Raw genomic sequence first — 26,840 nt, forward strand, 5'->3', positions numbered from 1 at the left:
TCTCTTGGGCATTTTGACCTCAGCTATTTTGTGATTTTATCATTCTCTCTCACTAGTCAAGTTTTCCAGGCAGCCTCATTGGACCGGGTAATTCTGTGGAAGCTGAACTTCTTTGTTCTCTATTTACCTTTCACTTTTAGTCAGGTTTGGGGGGATAATTTGTCTCCTAAAAGAGTTTAAAATTCAGCTTAACTACTACACTCTTTTCCATGCAACTTAAACTTTTACTTAAACTTCATTTAAAAAAAAAAATTATTTTACATGTAAAACAATTTTCAACCCAGGAGGTCACCATTTTATAATGCATCTAGTTTTTGTTTTATCCAATAAAGGTTTTAAAAGAGAAAAGCTTAACTACATTAACACAGACAATATATTAAGACACACAGGAAAGCTTGTAAGACTCCAACAAAATCACTACAGCAGAAAATAAAAATTAAGATATACCTTATTTAACCTTATAAACTATAAAGAAATAACATGTAATTTTTTACCAAACTGTTGGAAGACATTCATTCTAAAACCACACAAAGAGCATTAGCTGTAGATTCTGATAAAGAGCCGCCAAATTTGCTCCCCCCCATTCCTCATCCTGAATTTTACAACACATGGAAATATGCACCATCAGAACAGACCATTAAATGGAAACTTCACACAGTTTAACAAACTTCACTTAACTCAGAGTTGTCAAGATCTTGCCCAACAAGAAGACCTGAGAAATGTAAAGATGTGCAAATAAGTCAAATCCACACCTGACATTTTACACATCTCCCTGCCTTCATGTCAAATTTAAAGCAAAGTATTTTTAGAGACTCCACTGAAGAACTCCTAATACATCATTTATTATCAAGGACTTTCTCCTCTTCTCCAAAGCTCTCTTGTTAGTAAAAATCTGTACTTCATTTTTAATTACATTTTACTGAAAAAGAAGAGGAAATGATAATTAGATTCTGCATCAGCCCTTCAATAGGTGTACTTTGATTTAGACACTGTTCCTACAGTGGGCAGACAGTAATTAAATGATTTCTCACCTTGACTACTCCATCAAAGCCAGGGATCGTATTGACCTTTGCGTTCTTGGCTAACAATTTGCTTTCAATCTTGTCTCCCATAGCTTGAATAGCATGTGTGTCAGGTCCAATGAAGGTGACACCTTCTGATGCCTGCAAAGACAATGAAGACAAAACTTTAGGAGACAAAAATCAGCTTTTCCATAGACAGATATTACTATTAACTTTTTTCTCTTTTTGAGCTGACTAATAGAACAAGACTTATAAGGCAGTGATCTCTTTACATAACAATAGAGCAATATATAAATATTTCAGACAGTTCATTAAAAATGTGTATGACCTTGTGAAACTATGTATACACACAGATTCAAAGCCCTATAATTAGCATTTGTATAAATCAAAAGCTAGGCCAGAGAAAAATAGCTGCAAGTGGAAGTACTCCAGCCTGAAAGTTAAAAATATCCCTTCAGAAAACAAAGGCTTGTTAATTCACCATCGAAATAACCAAAAAATTATTTACAAAGATGCACTTGCCAAATGATAACAGTTTAAAATTGTCTTTAGTATGCATTCCTAAAACCAAACCTCAATGAAAAGGCAGTCTTTAACTCAACATATATAAGACCTTGAAAATAAAGCAATAAGTGAAATTACACTTCCTGATTCTTTCAGGCAACTCTTCTCCAATAATGATGTGGAAAGTAGTTAACATAAAATGTTTTAATACTTCAACATCCATATGTAGGTAAAACATTGAACTGCAAGTTTCTTCCTCCTGTTTCTCTATGCCAACAATAGACTGCAGCAAGGTTATTCAGACAGAAGCATTTTTTTAAATTTCTTCAGGTCAGTACTACATTAAGCTAAAGACAATTCTATCAGAACTTTTCCCTGAAAGCTGCTGATGCAATAGTAAGTGCACACGTGTTTCAGGTAACTTTGTATCTTTTGTACTGGATAGAGGAAGAAGATGAAAGAGGGATAAGGATGAATATTTTTTTTTTTTTAATCAAGCCTTGCACAATTTTTCCATGTTACATTCATTTTCTTCTCCCCAGTTCTAAAATATCTGTAAAATGTCTAAAACAAACTTGCTTCCAGCCAATGGGCAGCTAACTTAATACCACTACTAGCAAAACAGTAAACAGCAGTTTCTTATATCACAATTTAGGCCTTAGTATTTTCTCTTTCTGACACATACTTATGCTACACAAACCATATAGTTACAGTCACTAAGGATAAAAAGTCACTTTTTGAAGCTTTGTGTATTTACGTGATGAAAATACATGATCCAATCCAAGAACACAGGACAAATATGTTTAAGCTGGGAAACATCTTCCTATTTGTCATCTTATAAGAGCCAAGAGATCTCGGGAGTCACCGTTTGCACTGTCAGCAGCTTCCTAGCAGGACCAATGTGACAGATTAATAATGTGTAGATTATTCCATACCATCCCAGCTAACAGGGAAATAGAGACCATCCAGAAAAGACCAGGTGAGAATTACAGACACACAAGGAAGCTCAGTGCAAGGGCAACCAAACCAAATGCAGAGCATCAGTTCTGCTACATCAAAGGATTTTAGCTTTGACTCACAATGAACCATCTGGGGCTTTATCTCTGCCCACCTCTTCTCTACTGCATTGGACTTCTTATCTTAGTAACTCAGGAATTAACTTGATTGATAGCTCTCTTAGAAAGTTGGGAAGACTGTAATACAAAGAAGGAAGAGAGAAGGACCAAAACAAGGGTGCAGATCCATAATTACGTAGTGCTCAGATCCTTTGGCACTTGAAGAAATTCACTTTTTAAAGGAAAAGGGAAACAAAGCAAGGAGCTGATGCAAGAAACCACAGTGACACAAAGTTTGGAGCTGACTGTTTCAGAAACAACCTCAAAACTCATACTTCTTCCTCTCTTAAAAAGAGGCAGAAATAGGTACCTGCATACACCTAGAGGCAGGGCAGACTTCTGTCATCACACTGTATCCCAGTCTCAAAAAGCCTTGTGGAAAAGGTTCACTTCACATACTTGACAAGTGGAGATGACACTGTCCCTCTTGTATCACTTCTAACCTGGAAACACCTTGTTTCCACAGGTTCCCACAGTTTCTGCCACAATACTGGCATTTGCATCCTGACTAATACTACTTCAAATTTCACCATGTATTGCTTCATCTCCTCACTTTCTTCTCAAGAGTTCACCATCAAAAACATGAGATCGCCAGAGGTCAAGATAGCCAATTCAAAACTTTTTGCCATAACAGACCATCCCAGATGGGCAGCTTGCAGTCTACCTCCATACTCTTAGAGCATTTCTCTACTCTCCTCTTTGTACTGACAGAAAATGAAAAATCTTCATTCAAACTGGAGGTCACAGGGGAGGATAAAATTACATTGATGGCATCACCAAGCATGCCCCTTTCCAGCCAAGTGCCCATAGAGGACATCATCCTTGACCTACTGTCTCATCTCACTGATTTGTGGCATGGACTTCCAAAGTGTCCAGTTCACTCCCTGCTCCTGTCCAGATAGCTGGATAAGAAGAGAACAATACCATTCAGGAAAGATTCATGAACCACTTGAGAAGGAACACTGCAGACCATTTCAAGAAATTAATCTCTGCATCCAATATATTTGTTACATGAATCCTGTAGAGCTGTAGTATTCCACATGGATACAACCCCTACTGTTTACTAAAAATTAAGTACCAGATGATGTGCAGCAGATTCACATAACTCTAATGCAAATATCACCTGTTGCAATCTGTATCTTTGTCTTTTTGTAATGTATACTTTTCATAGGTGAGAATTTAGAAACTGCACTTGTCTACATATGCAGCTTTTGGCTTTAATGGCTTCAAACCTTTGTACCTTACACAGACCAACTATTCCATAGTGAACAAGTAGCAGCACAGTACAACCAGCTATTCCCTCATAACATCAGTCACCTGGGGCAGTCACCACAGCCAGCCATTTCCCCTTCAACAATCTGAAACTAAAGAGTTTAACTCAATATAATATCAAAGAACACCTAAAACCATGTGATTCTGCATTCTGCAACATCCATAAATCAAAAATAAGTTAACAAACCTCGGAGGTTCTGCTGGTTTCCAGGTGGTGTATCTAACCATCTCTTACATAGGAAAGGTGTGCATTCTCTGACATGACTCACAACTAGCTTTAGTTAAGCACATAAAAAAAAGACTGTCAGCTTTAGGGACTACTAATTAAAGTCTTGCCACAGTAATTTAATATGCCATCACTCAAAGATGCTTGCTCAATCCCTCTGCCAAAGCTTCTCAGCTCATCACCAGAAAAGTACCCCAGCTTCTTTATTGCCCACACTCACACAATCTATTAAACAATCCATTCAAAAGTCTACTGCCCAATAATGAAAATGCCAAAAACAGACCATAAGAAAGAATACAGTGGCAACAACTTCAGCTCCCACAAAGATTTACCAGTTTGTTGACACACAGACCTGTCAGTGTGGCAACAACTCCTAAAATCTCTGCTGTACATATACAAGCTTACACAGTGCATCTGAAACAAGTTCTTCCAAAACTTCTGTTACTTCTCCACACATCCAGCAGCATATTTCAGCCTTGAAAATTATCTGGCTGCAGAAAAATTATCAATATTTTCACCATAAACATGCACCAGCACTTTGTTCAGAAACATACCTGTGGTATCTGTGTATCACTGTTCTATTTTGCACAATCAAAGGTACAGGCAAATAATAAGGAATATTTTATAAAATAAGTTAATAAATTCACACCAAAAAAGTTAATTTTTAGTTGTCTTAAGTAGCAGATATTGAAGAGTTATCCCCAACAGCCCACTATTTTTGAAAGCAGTAACAACAAGTTTAATAGTCAGGCATAAGAACTGAGAACAGTTTACTCTCCCTTTCTTTTGGTTTGGTGGTTGGCTTTCTTTAAGCCAGACAAAAGCCTCAGTCTATGCTCAGGGAATACAGGACCCTTAATATAGCAAAAACTAAACACAGCGTCAAAGTACAACAAGCAAAGGCAAGATTTGGAAAATCCATTTGAGAAATTCATGATTGAGTTTGTGATCATCACAGTCACAGTCTGTCAAACATCTGACTGCTCTGGGAACAGTGGGCCAACAGATCTGTTAGTGTAAGTCATCATACTCTCAGCATCTGGAAAGGACCTGCTCATCTGACAAACTCCTGTGGACCTCAGGTAATTGAAGAGACAGTCTAGAAGGGGAGTTCCTTTTGCACCTCCTCCTGGAAATTATGAATGTAGATATTCACAGTTACTGCATTATACAGTCAGTAGTGGATTCAGTCTCAGTGACAGCCTAAGGAGAACTAAAGACAGAAAGCAAGAAGGAGGAAAAAGTGCATAAGCAACTTTTACACACATACTTGGCAACATATACTCTTCTGTGGGCTTATGAATCTGTAGCAAAGCAGCCAACTCACTGCCAGGCCTCCTGGAGCTACAGGAAATGATTGAACAGTTCCAACTCAGCTTTAGACAAAACAAGTGATACTAAAACTTATCCTCTGTCTTCTACTATGTTAGTTATGGACAATTAAACACAGTTTTTGGTGTCCTCATTTGAGCTATTTGATACTTGAATCTGCATGTAATATCAGCCGAAGAGGAGCAGCTTCAACCAACAAGGAGATTTGTTGTGTACAAAAACAGTGCTATCAAGAATCTTGTGTTTTCTCTTTCAGGACCATTTGATGAGGGGATTTTTCCACTCACAGCATGCTGATGTGGCAAAACATACTCTGAGTGCCCAGCTGCTTCCAGGTGCAAGAGCCCCTGTAGTTACCTTACCACACAGAATCTGTGACAATAATGCAGGCTTTGTTCTTTTTCATTCCCTAGTACTTGAAATGACTAGTTCTAGGGAAGTATTTCTCATCTCTGAGGAAGAAATGGCTGAAAGGCTAGAGAGATCTCAGAAGCATTTGTAGCTGCTCTGCTTTATTGAAAATAAGCTTTTCTATGTAAACACAGAGCTGCTTTTAAACAAGTTCATGAAACTTACAGGAGAACCCAAACAATCTATTGCATGCTGCCACTGAATCATAGGTTCTCAAATTCAGACTTACATATGACATTTTCAACTCAGGGTGATATTTACAGAAGACAGCCCTCAAGTGACTGAGGCCATGGACCAAGTTCCTCTTCCCTCATCCTCCCTCCTTCCCCTCCTGCACATGCCTGCCCACACTATCTATCCCCCTTCTCTAAAGGCAGGCTTAAACATTCCTCAGCTGACTTAGCTGGCCAACATGGCAGACAATAGTCTATTTTTTGTTTAAGAAATGTTTTCCATCACTTTCATGAGAGAAAATGAGCTAAACAGAGAAGCTTAATGGGCACTGAAGGAAGGACCACAAGCTGCTGGTGCATGCAACTGGGAACAGGAACTTTCCTTGGGAGGATGGCACATCCTCAAACTCTGAGGTGCTCTGGAAGGTGGCAGCATGCTGCCATATTGACCTGCTCTTCTTGTCAAATCTGCATTACTGTTTTAAGGTTTGTTTTATTTAAAAATCAAACATGATGCTTCTTTGAGGAGCACTGTTTGAGTCACAGAATGGCTGAAGTTTGAAGCTTTGATAAAAGCCACTGCTAAAACAACTGTGACACGTGGTTTCAAATATTCCAACAATTCAAGGGCAGAGGAGAAACAGAAACCAGTTCTGTGACAGTGAGGTAACAGCAAGATCAGCAAGTGTGGGCAGCACAAGTTACCACTTTACTGAAGAATTTATTGGTAAGATTATGAAGGAGGGTCCACAGATAAGAACTTCAGTAGAAACTTTATCACAGGTCTGGTTTCCAAAGGAGTTCTGTCTTAACCCTCAAGTTCTCTTCACAGGAGAAACTAGAAGAGGCTTCCATGAAATCCTTACATGCAGCTGATTAATTCTTTTACCATTGTACTCCCTCTTGCCACACAACCAGTCAAGGAGACAGACCCATGAGACAAGGGAATAGGCACAAGCAGTCTGGTATTCACAGTGCTCCAGAAAAATTAGGATCATCCACAAATACAATCCCCCATGTAGAGCTCATAGATCACCAGAAGGACACAAACCTGAATGTGCAGCTGCTTGCAGACACATACAAAGCAGAGCAGATAAGCAGCGCACCTCAAAGATGACTGGAATAGACAGCTGGGCCAAAAAGCCTTTAAGTCACATGAACTAAATGCAGGGCTGAAAAGCTGAGCTGGCAGCAAAAGGAAGGTCCAACAGAGGTACAAACAACCTAGGAAAAAACCAAGCAGAACAGAAAAATCCAGATGAAACATCCAAAGACAGACATGATTCAGCAGTACTAGCAGGGAAAAAGAGAGGGGAAAATCCCACAAACACCACTACAAACACACTGACATCAGTTGAAAAAGGTAGGTACATAAAACTTCAGAATTCAGGAACTGTCCATTCAACATTGGGAAGGAATGCCTCAAGGAAATCTACTATAAGAATATATAATAAGAAGCATCCACTCAATAATTTAGGAAATACTGAACTGGTAAAATGCTCTACAATACAATGTGGTGGACATGAAAAAATATCTTGAAGTTTTCTGCTAGATGCACAGAAACGACCTATCAGCTCAAATGTTTGAGCCCTGTCGCTGCTCTCTTGAAGGCTCAGAATTAAGAGCATATACAGGAGTGGCCAATTATTTGTGTGGTCATCAACCTGCAAATTCAGTACCAATAAACAGAAAATTTCATTCTGTGCTGTTTAATTTTAAGCTGCAAAGGGCCTGAATCAGTAAAAGCCTAGGTATTGTCATGGATCACCAAGAGCAGTAACTTTCCAGCAATTCAGTGAAGAAAAGTTTCTTCCAATCTTGTTTGCAATGAAATAAGCAGAACTTCTGAAGACACAGTATCTTTACAATGCACACACATTTACACAAACACATATGAGAGAAAAGATAACACATACAAGTAGCATCCTTCATTAGAACAAGTATTTTTACAAAATGACCCATGCTGAAGTAAATTAAAGCCTTCTGTACAGGCTTATGGCTGAGTGAAGACACTATGTGATGTAAGCAAAAGCATAGATATGCTAGATATCCAAGAAGGAAGGGCTGTAGCATCCTACTGTTCTCTGACTACACATGCCTTTGACTGCTGCAGTTATTTCTGCAGAGGTTTGGCATTTGTACTGTTAGAGGTCTTTGGAAGGAGATGGGTTACTACAATCACCTTGAGCTTCAGAAGCACAAGGCAGGTACAGTGTGACAGGAAGTAGCCTCAAAAGCTAAATTTAAATTGGCAGTTGGCAAAGTAACAGTGTCTGAGGTAACTTGCAGAGGAAGATGGTAATAAAGAACTGTGCTGCCCAGCCTGTCAGATCTCACGGCTTATTCCAAATTCTGCTTCAAAATCAGATCTGTTACTTGGCTCCAAAATACACTACAATGCAGAAGTCAGAACCCCCACACAAGCTATGTCACTACCTGTGACACTACATTGCCACTTTAATTATCTTGCTGTCTCAAACAGAAGTACTTACTGCAAGAGAAAGTAATACATTGGAAGTGTTTTCTTTGAAAAGAAAAAGCTATCAGAAAAAAAGGCTTTACCTACAATTGAACACAGCTGCAAGAAGTCTATCTTACTTCTCAAAACTGAATTTAAAGAACACTAAAGCATTTTCCATCCACACCTTAAGAAAAGAAGAAAATTGCTGGACAGCTATACCCAAAAAAATGAAAACTAGAATATACTTGTTTACTTGAAAATAAGCCAATTGATGCCAGTTTCCATGTTTTACCTTTACCATGGGGAGGGAGATGTGTTAATATACTCCCTTTAAACTACCATTCTAAGAAATATTAATTTAGTTCATTTAACCCTGGTATGAATCTGTCAATGTCTGTCTCCATAGTTTTAAACATGCAGAGGCATGAAAATGCATTAATCAGTTACAAGAAGGGCCAGAAAAACTTCTGCAGGACAAAATGAAAACAAGTCTTATCCAGGTCCCAAACATGACTTCATTAAAGCAGGCTAGAAATAGAATGCAGCAACAACATATAGCCATATAGAATACATAGAGAGATAGGCATAATTATGCATTTTAAAATGTAGTATATGTATATTCAGATATTGGAGGTGGAAAGAGAGGACTCAATTTGTTAGACTACTCTAAAGCTCAGCTTAAACAAAAGGCAGAGTTGCCAAGCCAGTATAAACAACCTAAAGCAACTAAACTCCAGTGTCCAAAAAAAGTGTACACCACAGAAAAGGTACACAACCTTCTGCATAAACATCAGGGAGTGGCCAGAATAACTCTAAATGGTCAGCGCCACTTTAAGTACTAATGCCGCATGGAAAATAGTTTTTAAAATAAACTTTAAAGTCATCCTCTAATTCCACAGAAGTGGTAAATTTACAAAGCCAAAACTAGGAACCAGACTCATCTGTAGGTAACATCCTTAACAAGATACAAGTTGTGAACTATTATGATCACGGATTATATATAGAAAGGGTAAATGTGCTTGCATTGACTTAATTCTGCATTTTGAATTTAAAACCTCTTCTTTACCAAAACGTTCATTGTCTATATTGTAATTTGTAAGTGGAAGACATAGCTCCCAATCATACCTTTGCAAGTGAACACACACAGAGTCAGCTTTTTCCAAGGGCTCAAAGCACAAGACACTGAGAACAAGTACTACCTCTTTGGCTCTATACTTAGAAGTTTTCACTTTAGATCTGCAACCTGAAGTCTTACTTGATAATTTCACTTTAGAACTATTCAAGGCTTTAGATGGTCTATATGTTTGCCCAGAACCTAAATGCAGTATTGAATTAACTGAGTCCAGAAGCATTTCTCATGTACAAACTATAAAATTTGAACATACAGGAGTTTGCATGACACCCCACTGTAAGTGATTAACTATCTCACCATATATGAAACATTACAGAGACATCACCCGAGTCACAGGAACTTAGCTCTGGTATACTAGAAAGAGTTTTGAGTAGTCATCTATAACGGTAGTAAGGAATGCCCAGAAAATTTAGGGAGAAACAAACTAAACTTAAGAATTTTCCCTGGATGGTTTCCATATTGCTTTTCTTCACTTCATGGCATTGAAACCACCCTTGATTTTTACATGATAAAAGAAATCTGTGGAACTAATCCTAGAAACCTCTTTCTGTTTCCTTGCTTAACACCTCCAGGCGACAGAAAAGACAAAATGCTTCATTTGCATCCTTAAACATTAGAAACTGCGAATGAGCCTTTTCAGCTGCAAATGTTATTGCATCTACATTTCCAGAAGAGAAAGAAGGTTAAACAGCCTACTCAGGTTTATGTTAACTCATCTCTTTTTAGCACCGTGAGCAGCACAAAGAGCAGAAAATGCAGAAGCTTAACAGCAGAACCTCTTTTTTCATTAAGTTCAATTAGATCCTGGCAATGGATATAGCTGCGGATTACAGGAAGATAAAGAGAAGAAATCAGGTATGCACAAAGGAAATGGCAAACCCAAGTGTAATCTTAGTCTTCCCGATCATCCAGCCTCAGGAAGACCATTTCATTTTTCATGAAACACAAAATAGTTCCACCAGCTGCATGACCACACAAGATTTCATCTGATGTAAAAACAGCATTTGTTTAATCGTTAATTCAAACTTAGTTTAAAATGTAATATGCCAGTGTTGCACAAATCCAGCCTGAATAGGCTAGCAAAGTAAGGAAGAGTCCTTGTTTATCGATTGATAAGTATCCCATTATATCAATTAAAGAATACATTTGAGCCACAACTAGCCAAACCTATTAACTACTTTGTTTCACAAAAAAAAACACAATTAAGTACTATTTACTCTTGAACCATATTAGCTCTCTATTTTTTTCGAAAATTAGGATTCAAGCTACATATCTTTAATTTGTTTGGAGAGGGGAAAGCACTTGGAATTACTGGACTCAATATAGCAGAGAAAGTTAGCAGAACTTTATTTTCTAGGCCATTTGGCTTTCGGTCTGGAAAAAGCCTTCAGCTTGGCAGAAAATACTCAATGAAATGTTTAACAAAAAATATACATTAGTCTAAATTAAAACCAGGCAGTCATGGAGAAAAAAACAGGACGACGATGAGAGGGAAAAACAGGGGAGCATCATTCCAGCCAAAGCAATACCTCATATTACCAAGGACCCAAGTTTATGGCATATACAACATTTTCTGTATAAAACTGAGATTCAGTAGGGAAAACAGGTAGAATAACAAACAGTTCAAAAACTCAAATGTTAGAGCAAATGAAGAATATGCACGGACACAAGGCATACTCTTAATACAGCCATACTATTTCTCCTGTCCTAAAGCTGCACATGAAGCTTTGCAAATTAATAGAGAACACAAACATATAGCTTGATCAGTAAGTGCACTTTGCAATACCATACCTTGTGTTTTTCAAAGGAGAGGCCAAATTAATAATCAAAACATGAGAATATATTTAGAAGTGAACAAGTAATGAAAAATTAGCACTGTGTTACTGAGATGTTACACTGAGCTTGCAGTCAAAGGGTATTAATTATATGCCTGTGTGTTGAAAAAAATCTGTCTGGTATTTTTCCAGACATTCTAAAGTGCTTTCAAAGTTAGGTGACTAAAATTATATTTATATTGCACATTCAGAAACCAAATGAAAACTTTTGATGACTGTCCAAGCTCACACGACCCTGAATTTACTTATGATTTAAGCATAAGGAACCCTGGTGTTGACAGTCAGGATGGTAAGTGACCCTAGAATTATCTTCTCTAATAACTATATTGAAAAAGAGTCACTTCCCAAACATTGTGATAGACAAAAACATTGAATAAGCAACATTCTTGATAAAAACAAGACTGTTAAATGCCCTAACCAAATTCTAACATAGGTAATGACATTCTGACCTTCAGTGCCCTTTTCTCAGCTGGCCAGTGGACTTAAAAATCCTCTCCACTGTCCTCACAAGGTTACTAATTTACCTCCTGTCAAATAGCTGCAATTGCTGATATTTAGACAAGTGTTACTGTGTCAATAGAAACAGTCATCATCAAACATTTGATAAAGATTGCTTGAAGACCTCCAGAGAGTTTATAAAGACTTCCTAAACTACACTGGAAGATGCAGAGCAAACCATCAAGTCCACTTCAAAAAAGTGGAAACATCTACATCTTGTTAGTAAACCAGAGTTATTTTCCCACAAGAACAGAAACATTAAACAGCATTAAATTAAATTTCTGACACTCAAGAAACACCATTAAGTGATAAACAGGCACACTCATGGAAAAATAAATATCACTTTGTCAGTTACCTTAATCACAATTATTTAAGAATCAAAGAAACAGTAACAAAATGGGCATGGGCACACCTTTGTTTGTGGTTTTGTTTGTTCATCATCACCACACCAAACGAGGTTTAATTCAGTGAACCAACAAACTGTCTTCTACCAAAGCCAGGCTATACTGACCCTATAATTACTAAAAAAACATAAAACATCACACAAGTAAGGGAAGGATAGGACTGGGGCAACAGATGCTCAAGCATAAAGCCATTAGAAAACCCCAGGATGGGATGCTGTGCCATAGGTCACAGTAACTGTCACAGAGTCAGTACTTCCACCCCAGGGCCCAATTCCTCCTGATGATCACACCCCCAGCAGCAGCTGTGCAGCCATCAGCTTGGGAACCATATGAGCTAAAAATAGCTAAAGGGGCAGGGGGGTGCTTCAAGGATTTTGAGGAACAATCCCAAGAAGAGTTAACAGCAGAAGGGACAACTGCCAATAAATACACTGTCACCAGATATTTAACAGGGTACATAGGGGAAAGCACGCAGGAAAGGTAGAGGCTGACTGAAAACTACATTTGTGACCAGAGATGCCTATGGCAGTCACTAGCAGGGAAAAACTGGGAGTAGCAGAGGTACTGTCATGGCAATGGTGATGAGACAAGTCACATGTGAGACAGCTGCAATCTAGAAAGGAAAGGAATAGTGGAAGATGCTGATCAAATACAGGAACACACAGCTGAGAGAAGCTGTGGAGTTTCCATCCCTACAGATATTCCAAACTCAACTGGTTATGAACCTAAGCAACCCATTCCAGCTGATGCCACTTCAAGAAAGGGACTAGTCTCCAGTGTTCCTTTCTAAAGTTATTTACTCCACAGAGCTAGGTGAAGTATATCAGGAAGATCATAATCTCTGGACAGGGACAGCAACTAAAAGTAGAGAGAGCCTGGCACAATCCTTGTCAAAAAATAGACAAGACCCACATATTTTGTCTGAGATAAAGGGATGTGTATCTTCCTACTGATTCTCACAACATCCCTTTCCTCAAGAGAAAGCAGAGCCTTGCCATACTGATCTTCCTTCTCTAATAACTGGTACTGATGTCTCTAGCCATTTATTTCTACATCTGCACCAAAGTATGCTGCTCCTTTAGCTTTGCAGACATGTGACAACCATTAGATCAATTGTTTAAAAAAAAACCCCAAAGGTTCCCATCTCTGAAAGGCAAGCTTAACCAATTGTCTTAGGTCAACACAGGATACAGCACATGGTGTTAGGAAAACACAGCTGGGGGCAAGCAGGGACCAGAGGAAACTCCCTACACCATCACAAGCATGGAAGAAGTTGGGAGAAGCAGCTACAATCTGAGAAAGGATGGTAAGGGAGCACTTCTGACGCCCTCTCATGATCTGAGCAAGCCCCAGCACACATATGGGATAAAGTCAGGCAATATGGTCACAGCAAAGATACCATTCCATGGAATCCCACAAAGCACACTCTGCCTGGTCTCCTTTACCACATGCATCTTTTTGCAAAGAAGTCACGGCATTACTAATGGAAGATGTTCTTATTTAAATCTTACACACAGTTCCTTGGAGAAAACTGTGGATTAATTACCCTGTAATGAAAGATAACTAGCTCTTACAGCTGCCCACCAAGAGAGGCCCAATACACAACATTAAAGTAAATGAAAAATTCAAATTTTTTTCCCTTTAAAAATCACTCCCAGAAAATTTTTTTTTCTACATGTTTTAATAGTCAATGTACATAGCTCTCCCTCCAGTTTCTATTTTTGCTCTACTTACATGAAGTTTACATTAGATATTAGGAGCAGAGAAGTGTGTAATTATGTTGTCCTCTTAAATGTGGATGTTCAAATAAAATTAGGAAAAACGTTCAGGTGCTTTTGTAGCCAAAGTTAAAGATAATAAAATTAGGAATAATAGTTTTCTTTTAAGGAATAGGACTTGTATATTCATGTATACAAATTTCGAGTTTTCCACCAAACCCTGTTTTTACTCACACATATTCTGACATGAATGAAACTGCAGATTTGGCCATTTAATTTTATTTTTCCACTGAAGGCAAATAATTACATGTGATAATAAACACCACTGAATATTATAAAAGTTTTAAATTATTTTCAAAGTATGGGTAAGTTATACTTCTTGGCTACCACGAGGAAGTAACAGTGGAATTTGGCACATTTAAACCTGTGGAACAAAACATGATGGACAGGCAATATTACATCACTCAAAATGCTACAGCTTTGGGACAACAACTTCTCACTATCTGTGTCATAAATAAAACAAGTCCATAAATTGTTTTGATATGTAGCACCAGAGAATTTACAGCCACTTAAAATGAAGCAATCTATGAGATGCCCTCGTGATCCTGCTTCTATGAACTACAACTCTTCTGAGCTCAGGATAATATATTATGACAAAAGTATCTACCATGTATTTTGAATACCACCAGCTCTGAAGCTGAAACAAATTTTATCTGGTGACTGTGGGTGAAACAGCTTTTTGGAACAGACACAGTCAAGTTCCTCCTTCCCCTTCCCAACAGATGGGCCTGAGAGTTGGACAGTCTGGCTTCACTCATGCTATAAAGTAATTAGACAAACAAATCTGGATCCTGTAAATAAGCATGTGCTTGGAATTAAGCATGCTTAAACAGTTACAGGCCCTAAATTTCAAAATTTTAGACTGTAGAGGGAATCAGCCTGTTAAATTAAAACAATCTTTCTGGAAAAGTTGGTAATTCTTTCTTTTCAAAGGTAAGAGAGAAGTGAAACTAGAAAACTATCAAATTTTTCATATGCTTCATTTTGATGTAAACTGATGACTCAGGATGACATAAATAAATAAGACCACAGTACCCTAGAAAATTTTTCTATGTTAATAGCTCAACTAAGTTACATAAAAATGGTGAAATGCAAAAAGTTCCAGAAGTCCAACCTCCGGTTTATCTGCTGAGCTAGGATTGTCTCAAAATCCTTAGTAAACTGGGTTTTCACTTGCAAATTGAATGCTGAAAAGTGTGTGCAACTACACGTTCCTCAAAGCTACAGAAAAAAGTCCTTAAAGGTAGAATATACTCTGAGACATAAGCAGTAAAAAAGCATCCATAAGTATACACAAAGGGCTACATTTCACCTCTGCACCAAAAAGGAGAGGCAAAGGGACAAGGAGAGACCACAATGGCATCACAGCACAAATGTACCCAGAGAACAAGCACAGCATGGCAGAGCAGCTCTAATCCCAACATGCTCTAACCCTTGCAAGGCTGAATTTACAGCCTGAAAGTTTCCTCATCATCCTTGTGGTCACCTGCTAACAACATATCAGGTAGCAGCAAGAGGCTTGTACTGATGGGCTCAGCCCAAGCAGAAATTTAGTTGTCAACAGTGAGAAGCACTCCACCATGGTAACAAACTCAGAATGTAGTGCCATTCTGCCACAAAAACATGGGGTCCTGACCTCCAGGCTTTTAATTTTTCACACCTCAGCCACTGCATTTTGATAACTCCTCTTTCCAGATTATTTTTAAGTTTGTGCTAGATAGCTACATAAATAGTAGTCCCAGCACAAGGGAGATGGCAGGAACATGTGACCAGGCCAACACCTCTTTACAACAGCAGGAAAACTTTCATTTACAGAGATTATGAAACTGCATCTTTGCACAAGTGTGCACAAGATATAAGGTGGTATTGTGGCTCCCATTCCTTGCTTTGTAGGAGCAACTCAAGTGCCATTGGCAGCAGGAGCTAGAGAGGACTTGAAACATTCACTCTGGAGTCCCAGGAAGAGGAAAGGTTAGGACAGAAAGCAATTTACCATGCAAGCTCCATAGCATCCTCCTAAACAGTAACTGGTCCCATCATTGAAACTTCTAGAAAAATTAACACTGCCTGTTAATCACTTGTTAAAAAAATTATCTTTCCAAATTCCAAACCAAGCATGCCTTTACTCAGATGAAAGATGTGAAAGATCTGCTCCAAATTAGAATTTTAACAAGTTGCAGAGCTAATGCTGAAAAACAACTCTGCATCAGCAAAGCTCCTCCCCCAAGACTCATACTTCAGGCTCTACCTGAATCATCACAATCTCAAGTGAATACAAAGTAAGCATGATACTATGACCATAAAAGGATTAGCTTGGCAAAGTTTTAAAATAACTAAGAATCACCACTTCCAGTGAGAAATAAGTCATTATTTTAAATATGGTGTCATAATGATTTCTCTATGTTTACTGTAATAAAAGATTTCATTAGCTGCTTGGAGACAAGTTAAATTAACTCCTTTTCTATATCCACATTTCCGTCTGTGTATATTTTTGAACAAATGCACAATCTGAAGTATTTATTAGTCTGTGTGTAAAATTAATGCTCATCTCATCAACAAATTGGAAATTTAAAAATTTTTTAAAAACCAAACCAAAACTAAAACTAAATGAGAACTCACAAGGGAGTGAGCCGTGAAAGAAAAAGAAAGAAAAAGAGCTAATTTGACAGAAGATATTCACCTACAGAAAAGTACTTAGAATAGAGCTGGTGGTTGGGACTGACTTCTTTTAGAAGAACAAACAAACAAAGATTCTGGCTCCCAAGATTTTCAATACAAGAAAGAAATGTGAAAATAAGGAACTCATTAACTCATGTCTGGAATACATAAAGTTTTCCACTCTGAATAGATATACATTCCAAAAGAATTTAAAAATATTATGTATAGGAAGAGAAAGTTCCAAAAATATAGAAACCAAGACCAATATTGTCACTTTTGCAGGCAACCATGCTTCTAGTTTTAAGGACTACAGTACAGATATCAGGGTTATATAAATTAATATAAAGAGTTTATTCTTTATGAAAATAAAACCAAAAGTTATATTAAGTACTCTTAAGCTTACATTGCATCACAAACATTATATTGCATTATATTGCATCATAATTATTGGCCTTTGCTGGTCACATTTTAAACAAGTTTTCTGTTGAAAAGCTGCTATTAATGGAGAGCACTTCCACTCTTACCTCTCAAGCTTCTGTAGTGGGAACTGAAAAGAGGAGAGACAAATGCCATATGTTTAAATACTGCTATACCCAGCCACAAGGACTGCTTGCATGTCTCCATTTTTTTAAAGAATGGTGAGTACTGAGACCCTTTTGTGGTGGCAGGCATTAAGGCATTTGGAGCCCCAGGTTATTATTCCCCCCTCCCCTTTTTTTTTTAGCTTACCCCTTTTTATCTTTCTTCAGATGCAAACAGAATTGGAAGAAGGGGAAAAGGCATAAACCAGTTTTTCACTACACATATGTACATGACATCAAGCACAACAGGGATGTGGTGAGCATAATTAGTTTCTTTGGATTTTGCTGTAATACAGATGAAGTCAACAACGGACATTAGTGATACTGTAAGGTAATTACATTTATTATAATTTGCAATATCCACCATTACACTTAAAAAAACTGAGAGCTATTTAAGTGTTAAACAGTCAAAAATGTTATTGAAGTTGTTTCCATATTTGATCTTTCAAGCAAATTTTCTTCAGCTCCAGGACTACATCTTCACTGCTAGTTATCCTTCAGCGTTAGATCAGAAAACACAGAGTGACCTTTGTGCAAGGAGCAAAACTCATCATTGCAGACACATGAACAGTTCATACAAGAGTTCTTGCCATTCACAAAATCAAAACTACATTCACTCTATAATCTCAAGGTCTTCTTTCAATGTATTATCTCTCAACTAGTTTACAGAAGCCTACATATTTTTAAAGGTATTTTACACTTTCGCTGTCTAATAATGATTCTCTCATGGTCCATTTACCATAGCTTTTCATGAACAGGCTGAATACATTGGTGAAAGGAAAGCTTCTGTTTTACTTTCTCATATGGAGCTCCAATTCCACAACAAATCTGAACCCCATTATTTTAATCTCTGAAAAAAAATTAATTTGACAATGCTCAACATATTAAGCATTCTCCTCTTATATGCTTTTGTAATCCAAAAAAGAATATATACATCACCTCACATATTGTCTTGTAGCCAGTTTAATTTTTAGAAAGGCATGGAGAATCAAGATCCTTAACTATCACACAAACATTTTTATCCAGTAAATGTCAGCTGCCTTAGTAATGGAAAGTTATAGTACATAAACAGTTTAACTGGGTTGTTTTTTGTTTTTTTTTTTTTTAAATCACCATGACATCTGAGCAGTTTCAAATCTCCCTGGAAGATTACAATGGATCCTTGTTTTAAGGAAATATTTCCATTACCAGCTATTACAATGCAGATAATGTAGCTGAATGCTAAATTCCTTTAAAGCACACAATTCAAAAAAGCAGCAAGACATACCAACTCCTTGACACCTAATAGCATTTCCTTTGCTGCCCACCAAAGCATCTCAGTTGTTTTCTATTGCTGTTTTGTGACAATTTTAAGACTGAGGTTCAAGTTTTTTGTACTTTGCAACAGTACAGCATCCTGACCAATCTCTGTTTTGGAATAATTAGCATAAGCTACTACATTATAATGATACCTGTAGCTTTCACTGCAATCCTCAAAATACAGTCCAACATAAATGAGAAACTTCAGGCTTAAAATTTTGTTACAAGACAGTTACAAAGGCTAAACTCCAGATATCTTATATAGGGACATGCAAGATCAAACCAGGACTCTTACACTCAAATAAGAGTAAGCAACCAGAAGTTAAATTAAACTCTTAATAGTAACAGGAGTTATTTTACATTACTCGTATCACTGGCATTCAACTATCACAAGAACATGGGCTACAACATTTTATTTGTCCATGATGAAACCTCATCATTACTTAGGCTATTCATTAGGAAAGCTCCATCTCCATTTCAAGTCTAAATTATTCCTGCAGTAGCTTTTCAGTACAAATATTTTAGGAAGATTTGTCATTCCTAGAGTGGAATCCAATCATCAGATTTTATTTCACTCCACCAGACCAAGATATAAACATGCTACACCAGAAACTCCTTAAAAAGGAATAGCATTTTCTTATTCCTAAAGGCTCTGTTTTCTTTCACTGTTTTTCAAAGGCAGTTGCAATTGTTGCACTTTTACAGTACTGTTCATCAACACTGATGCGCCATTACATGACACTGAGGATACATGGCATTATAAGTACTTAATTCATGGAGTCAGATTCAGGAAACCATTCCTGCAATGAATGATAATGCAGACTTTTTAAGAATTAGCTGAACTGGAATCTTAATACACAGACAAGAACTTTTGGGAGATGGGGTTAGTAGGGTTTTTCCATCTCATTTTCTTCTGCTGCTTGTTAATTGATTTTAAACTTTGGTCACAAATTTCCTAGTCTCCTGAACTGTGGAAATATTAAGCATATTTGTGTATTTCCCCTAAATCATATAGTAGTCAGAAACTGAAAAAAAAAAAATCCTACCAGAAAACAGATTCAAGAGAGAGAGGGACAGATAACATTTGGGTTTAACTGCAAGGAGAATGGCTGATTTTGTCAGTCCTCATGAATGATACTTTTTTCACAGAAATGTAGCAGAATGCTAAATGTTTCCAAGTTATATAGACTACAGTCCACGCATGAACATACTGCAGATATTTTACCACTACTTCTTCAACATTAGGCTGTAATGGAAAATTCAAACTGTAAATTCAAAGAAAAACAGTTGAGTAGTTTTCTGGCACTTGGAGCTAAAACAATAGCTTGAATTATATTTGGAACATAATGTGCAAACATGCATTAATACACTCATCCATGGATACAATATGTGTACGCAACTCTTCAAGCCATCCTTTATGGATATTTTGGTGCTGCGAGGCAGGCAGCGTGTCAGATTTGACACAAACAAGGAAAATGTTTAAACATTAGTATATCGCATTAGAAGAACAGATACTGAAATTAACATATTTAAGTTACATTGGAGAGAAAAGCACTTGCAAAAGCAACAGGCAAAGTGCCAGAAATAATCAAAGCAAAAACATTCTAAGAAACCAAACACAAATTTATTTAAGAGAATCTTCGGCTTCTTTCTGTAGGAGTTGTCTGAACCTCCCATCCCTTTAATCGTGGAGGCTACTTAAGAAATTTTGTGTCAGTCAGGACCAATACTGAAATACAACTATAGTAGCCCACTTTCAAAATTCTGAAAATCCATTTAAAGGTACCAGTAGGGGGTAAATTAAAGCCGTAAGCACTAGGAAACTAATAATTTGAAAAATGTACAGAGGCAATGAAGCCTAAAGTTATCAAGCACTGAAATGACTGAAAAAGTGTTTTGTATAGTTGTAAGTAACTAAATACAAAAAAATCCCAAATCCTTTTGTAAAACAAAAGAAGATACAATTATAATTGACTACACAACCTACCATATCTGACACAACATCTTGTAAATAAAGCATTAATTTCTTATCACACAGACATTTTGGTATAAGGTGTAAAAGAAAAATACAGCCTACACAAGAGCAGAAGCCAGAGTGACCTTTATTTACTCTTTGGAAACTCTTACCTGAATATACATTTGTCAAATTCTAAATCTCACTGTACTCAAGTCTTCCACTCCATAGATTTCTTACACAAGAATTTCCCTCAGCATTTGCAAAAGGCTAGTTAGACCTTTCAGTAAGAAGAGTTCAGAAAGAACAGAGTTTAAACTGTTATTCACAATAAGGTGAAAAGGAGTTTCATACAGCAGCTGGGAGGCTTCAGGTAACAACTGTAAAAGCAGAATGGAAGCCACACTGTACCATGCTAAGCATGGTATAGGATAAATGAAGCCATTACTATTTTCATGAAAAAGTTAGCATATTTCAGCTCAAACCATGGAAAACCTCAATTTGCACCACATTCTAGGAAGAGTCTAGCTGTCAGGTAATATGAACACTCATCACAAACCCACAAGATGCCCAAACTATCTGAAATTGCTCCTTGGAGCTAGAAATAACTGCAAAGGCCACTTATCTTCTGAGCTGCCTGTGCCTTCTAGATGAAAAGCCATCATATTCTTGAACAAAAAGACAAAAAAACATGCAAGGAAGTAGCAGGACAGGATCCTTTCCTGCTCAGCTCCAGAGCAACTAGATACTTTGAGAATGTATAAATTTACAAATACTATAAAAATGGACAAAATTTCCCAGATAAATGAAATACACATGTGTCCAGTGCAAGGTATGAATACTGTCTGAAGCAAAACACTAAAAAATAAACACAAAGAAATACTCAGTCTTCAAGCAAGGTGAGAATCCCGTGTAACAAGCTAGCAACTAGGTAATACAGACCTGTGTGAATGCCTACACACACACACTCAAGACCCAAATGAAAGTCTTCATTCAGGCAATTTTTACCTTTTGAGTAACCTGTTTTTAAATAGCCTGGCATTATTTTAGTATGGTGGCTTTGAATTTAAAATTAAGCACAGCTTGCTAGCAAGATGCCTTGCCCAAAAGTCCAGGCAGGGAATTTATTCTTCCTGAATTCCAGCCTGAGCAAATTAAACAACTCCTCTTGGTGGGATAGGTGGAAGCACCACTCTCAAGCACACCTGCTGCCTGCCTTTGAAAAGCAAATTTACACATGGGATTCCTGAGCAGCCCTTTTGTGCTAAGAGGCATGTTCTCCATATACAGACATAATGTACTTTCAGCTTTTGTACATACAACAGCTCACACAGAATTTGCATAGTCCACTACAGTCATTTACCAAAAGAAGTCACAGCTTTATAATATGGCTGCTATGGGAATTATTTATCTACATTATTAAAACAGAACCCATGAATAAAAGTACCAGTCTTCTAAAATTCAAGTGTTTCAGTTGGGTACCAGCTTGAAAATAATATGTTCTTCCTGCAATGAGAATAAAAAAAATACATGGAAAATAAGAGATTGCCATATCCCATATATATATATAATTCTCTGGCTTCCTAAACTCTCGCCTAACTTATGTATACTTATTGTCTTCCCTAAGACTCAAAATTTTCAATCACAGTTTGGGATATGATTAATGCATGAAGTATTACACGTCACAATAGCTACTTAAATAGAGCAACTTGAAAATTATCCTTTGAACACTGCAGTATGGGCTGCATGTGTGTTGAATTCTCTAGATGCCTTCTACCAAAAACATCCTTGAAGACAAATATGGTTATGGGCTATACCAATTTGGCTAATCGGAATCTGTCTCTTGCTCCATAGAAAGCCAAGTCTAAATTTAAACTAAGAGAACAACAATTCCCTCCCAAAAAACAGCTAAATTACTAGCCTGTAGGATCATCCTACATTTTGAGATCAGATCCTGTTCCAAAGACCAAAGGATCATTCACTACTCAGAACCACCTTTAGTGTGATAACAGCTTTGCCCCAGCATTCACAGTTATAATCTATTCCTATCAGAGCACACACAGGAAGATAGAAGATGCTCAGTCAAGATGCGGATCAATGCTCCAAAAAGTCACTAACTCCAGAGAGCAAACAGCTTCCCTGCCTTTAACAACTGCACAACCCTGCACACAAATATAAACAATACCTTAGGACACAACTCCATGTTACGTGAATGATTAGGCATGGCAGTGGCACCCACAACAGCCACAGGATGTTCTTTGCTAGCCAGGCAGGAGTAGGTGAGAGCCAGAGGACCTATTCAGTAGAGACTAAGGCCCCAGCCCAGAAGCCTGCCCTACCATAAACCTCCAAGAAGAAATCTTCCTTGAAAGCACTCTTAGACCCCCTCCCCTGCTTCCATTTGATCCATTCATAATCACAGTTCAGTTTTAAGATATAATCTGCAAATACTTTGTCTTCAGTTGCAACTGAAAAAGAAACTGAAAGTGTTTTAAGTTTTAAGGACAAAACATTCTCCCCACTTTTGTGCAAGCTCTACTGAGGCAGCCTCAACTGTTTGCTGGTCTCAATGACTTAGCCACACAAGTATCCCCAGATTTCTTAGAGAGCAAGGGACATACAAGTGTTCTAACCACAAGGTAAAGTATCTCACACAATTTTTTTCAAGAAAAAAACATAAAAACATAATTTTCCTCAGGTTTTTTATAACAAGCCATGAAAAAAGTTGTGGCTCACAACCAAAAAAGTTTTTCCAGTAAGATCCATAGATACTTTACTACTTGTTAACTCAAACTAGTATTTGCTGTCTAACCACAATCTCAATCATTGAATTACCACTGTAGATAGCTCCATGCTAACACAGGAAAGGTAAAGGACAGCCTTCCCAGACAACCCAAAGAGCTACTTCCTAAATTATCAATAGGAATTCCAAACCTGACCAAGGCAGCTATGAAAATATTTTCAGCGTGTGAAAAATATTCAAATGGCTCTACTTTCTACAAACATTCTCATTTAAATATGTGCACTCAATGTTCAGATAGAGTAATAAAAGGGTTCACAGATTCTTACACAATAAACTGGCAGGTTTTATTCACAAGAACGTTCTGGAATATCTTTTGCTGGTTTTCCCGCCATTCTAAATGTTTAATGCATTCGCCATCCCCAGACTGAAAGTAACTTGAATATAAACAGTGTTCGCAATACCTAAGAGTGAAAGTGGAAAAGAGTAAGCATCAGTACTCTTTTGCAAGAGCTCTGAAGAACATGTCAGTATGATCCTAACAGGCATCTGGAATAAAAATGCTTAGTTGTCCGTGTACATATGTAAATTTAGGAATATCTATCCTTTAGGACAGAAAATATATGCAGGCCTCTCTACAAAGGAAAGTATAATTTCACAGTATAAGTTTCCACATAGTGCACTGAAAATAGAGTAGCTTGCAAAATAGCAAAAAAATCACTCCATCAAGAACACATTTAGCTAATCATATGGTTTTATTACCAAACTAAGCTGTTGTTACATAAAAGCATCAATTTTCCCCCAAAAGCAACCTTTACTTTGCATCTGAATTGCCAGTCACAATGTGACTGCATCCTAACACACGGAGATTTGCCATTACTGCAGTGAACCACACACATCTTCAAGCCAGTCAGTAGGAGATGAGGCAGAGAAGAAAGTACAAGAGCAAATATTCACTGAGTTCTCTATCATCATGATCTGAGAGCAGGAACCTGCACAGCCTGTAACATCATCTGTTTCTGGAAGTCACTGCACAAGCATTACTTTTCTGTAGCACTTCTAAATAAGTAATCTAATTAGGATTACATTAGCAATCTAATGTACTACATCCTTGTATTAAGAGAAGGCCTGCTAAAGGAGAAATTTTGAGGAACATGATTGTAAAAGTAGTTACAAAAGAAGAGCAGTTTGAGGGTAAATCTACCTGAAGTAACCTTTCTAGACATCATCTTTGCATTTTTCTGCTGCTTCATGCATTACTAATCAGTGGCCCACTAGAAACTTCAGCACCAACTGAAAAGCCTGGCAGGGTATTTGGCTTTCAATTCTTCTACTCAGTTTATTCCCAACACAAGTATATTCATCAGGCTTAAAAACAACTCTTGAACAAGGGCAGCCACTCAGCAATGAAATGTAAATTACTGACATGTGCTAAAATCTGCACTTGCCACTGCTAATGAGCACATTAAAGGGAAAAAAGCTTACTAGATATTACTGCAACCTTTTCACTTAACCCTGTGTGTACTGAAAGCCATAATTGAGTATCAATTAAAGAACTCATCTCTAAACAGTGAGACACTGTTCAGCAGGTGTATGCTTCCTACGCAGTTCTGATACAAAAATCAGGATGACAGACAAATGTGTGCACACTGATAACAGTCTTATTTTTAAAGATATCAGTAAAAAAATCCAAACATGACAACATACATAAATTTTCAGGTTTACAACATTAGCAGTATCAGATCTTAGGTGATCAAATAAAACAGGATTAGATGCCAATAAGCCCCAAGGTTAGGGAGTCAACTTGTAGCAACTTTTCCCTTCCTGTTATGCACACAGGGAGGTAAAGACCCTGAAAATAATCCTCTCCAAACAGCAATGGCCTGCAGAGTCAAAGAAAACAACACCTTTGCCTCCACACCATATAACAGTGATGCAACTCCATAGTGCAATAAAAGCCCTACCAACTATATTCACACCAAGTTTCAAAGCTTTTGATAATTCACACTATCACAATGTTGCAAGAAGCTACTGTAAACTTACATGATGGACAAGGGGGAGAATTTTTTTGTGAAAAACCATGCCCATACAAAAGGGATTATCATATTCTATGGATTAAAGAAATTATTTAAAGATTATTTGGTTAAGCAAATGTTTCAAATTACACTTGTCTTAATTCAAAACTTCATTGCTAGAACATTCCAACTGCTAAGTATTTTAGTGACTTTCCCCATAACTCTAGCAGGAATTGTGCAGTAGATGCAGTACCTTAAGCTACCAATGTTATTGATAACTTTAATTCAGTCTAAAATAGAAATGAATGAAACATACTGTGAAAATAGACAAAGCCTATTTGTAAGCAAACCTGAAGGCAGCCAAAAGTGAAAAGGCAGATACATGCATAAGAATGAGCAGGAAGTATTTAAAAGGAATTTTAAAGAATTCCAGGGAATTTTTTACAAGACTTGCAAAATGAACAAAAGGAGCCACTAAATACAGAAAGGTGGCTGCAAGCAATCTATTAAGTTCATACTCTTACCTGGGGGTCACGATTCCTGCTGCACTCAGTAAAAGCTTTCATTGACAAAATCTGACAAACAAGGTAAGCTACAATTAAGTAGTGCTTATGTTGATATGTTCACAGATATTTTTGCTTGAGCAACTCTCCTACAAGGAAAGGCTCAGGGAGGTGGGACTGCTCAACCTGAAGGAGGCTAAAGGGGAGCTCTACGTATATAAATGCCTGAAGGGAAAGGGCCACCAGGACAGAGCCAGGCTCTGCTTAGCAGAGCAGTGTCCAGGGACAGGATCAGAAGCAAGAAGCACAAGCTGAAACACTGGAAGTTCCCTCTATCTGGAAACTTTTTTTTGACTATAAGGGTAGCCAAACACTGGCACAGGTTGCCCAGAGAAGTTGGAGTCTCCATCCTTGGACAGTCAAAAGCCCACCAGACACGGTCCTGCCAACCACCTGTGAGCATCCCTACTTGAGCAGAGGGGTTGAACCAGCTGCTCCCCAGAGGTACCTTCCAATCTCAACCATTCTGTAAAATAAAGACTGTATTTGATAGCTACAGTAGAAACCAGGTCCTGGTTTCTACTGTAGCTATCAAATGTGATTTGATATCACATGCAATGTGAATTATGCATTCTACAACCATACAATAAAAATGTGCAACCAGCTGGAAGATATTGTAACAATCTAGAGACTAGTAATTGAATGACTAAGAAGTTAAAGTGTCATTAAACAGGTTAAAGACTGAAAAACTTTATTTAACCCTGACATGCCTGAATACAGTATCTTAATTCATTTTCAGCAACCATCTGCATCTGGCATATTATACACAGAGGTAACTGGAGCAGTTCTCACACCACAGAGAACCACCAGCCCAAAGAGTTTACATGACAGTCTCTTGCCCAGGAAGCAAGACTGGATCAAGGGAAT

General features: G+C 37.6%; 1 protein-coding gene across 9 annotated transcripts in view; it reads right to left on the bottom strand.

Moving 5' to 3' along the window:
• The window catches only part of PCCA (propionyl-CoA carboxylase subunit alpha), a 269,372-nt gene that overhangs the window by 192,704 nt on the left and 49,828 nt on the right, over positions 1–26,840 (bottom strand). For 8 of the 9 annotated variants that reach the window (XM_064408352.1, XM_064408356.1, XM_064408351.1 and 5 more), the window contains one exon: positions 1,032–1,163. In XM_064408352.1, coding sequence (XP_064264422.1) covers positions 1,032–1,163 — 132 coding nt within the window. Of the gene's footprint in view, positions 1–1,031; positions 1,164–7,106; positions 7,233–26,840 lie in introns of those variants that run through there. The other variant, XM_064408358.1, reaches the window with a different exon arrangement.

This window comes from Passer domesticus, chromosome 2, assembly GCF_036417665.1.
Source record: "Passer domesticus isolate bPasDom1 chromosome 2, bPasDom1.hap1, whole genome shotgun sequence".
Classification (NCBI taxonomy): Eukaryota; Metazoa; Chordata; class Aves; order Passeriformes; family Passeridae; genus Passer; species Passer domesticus.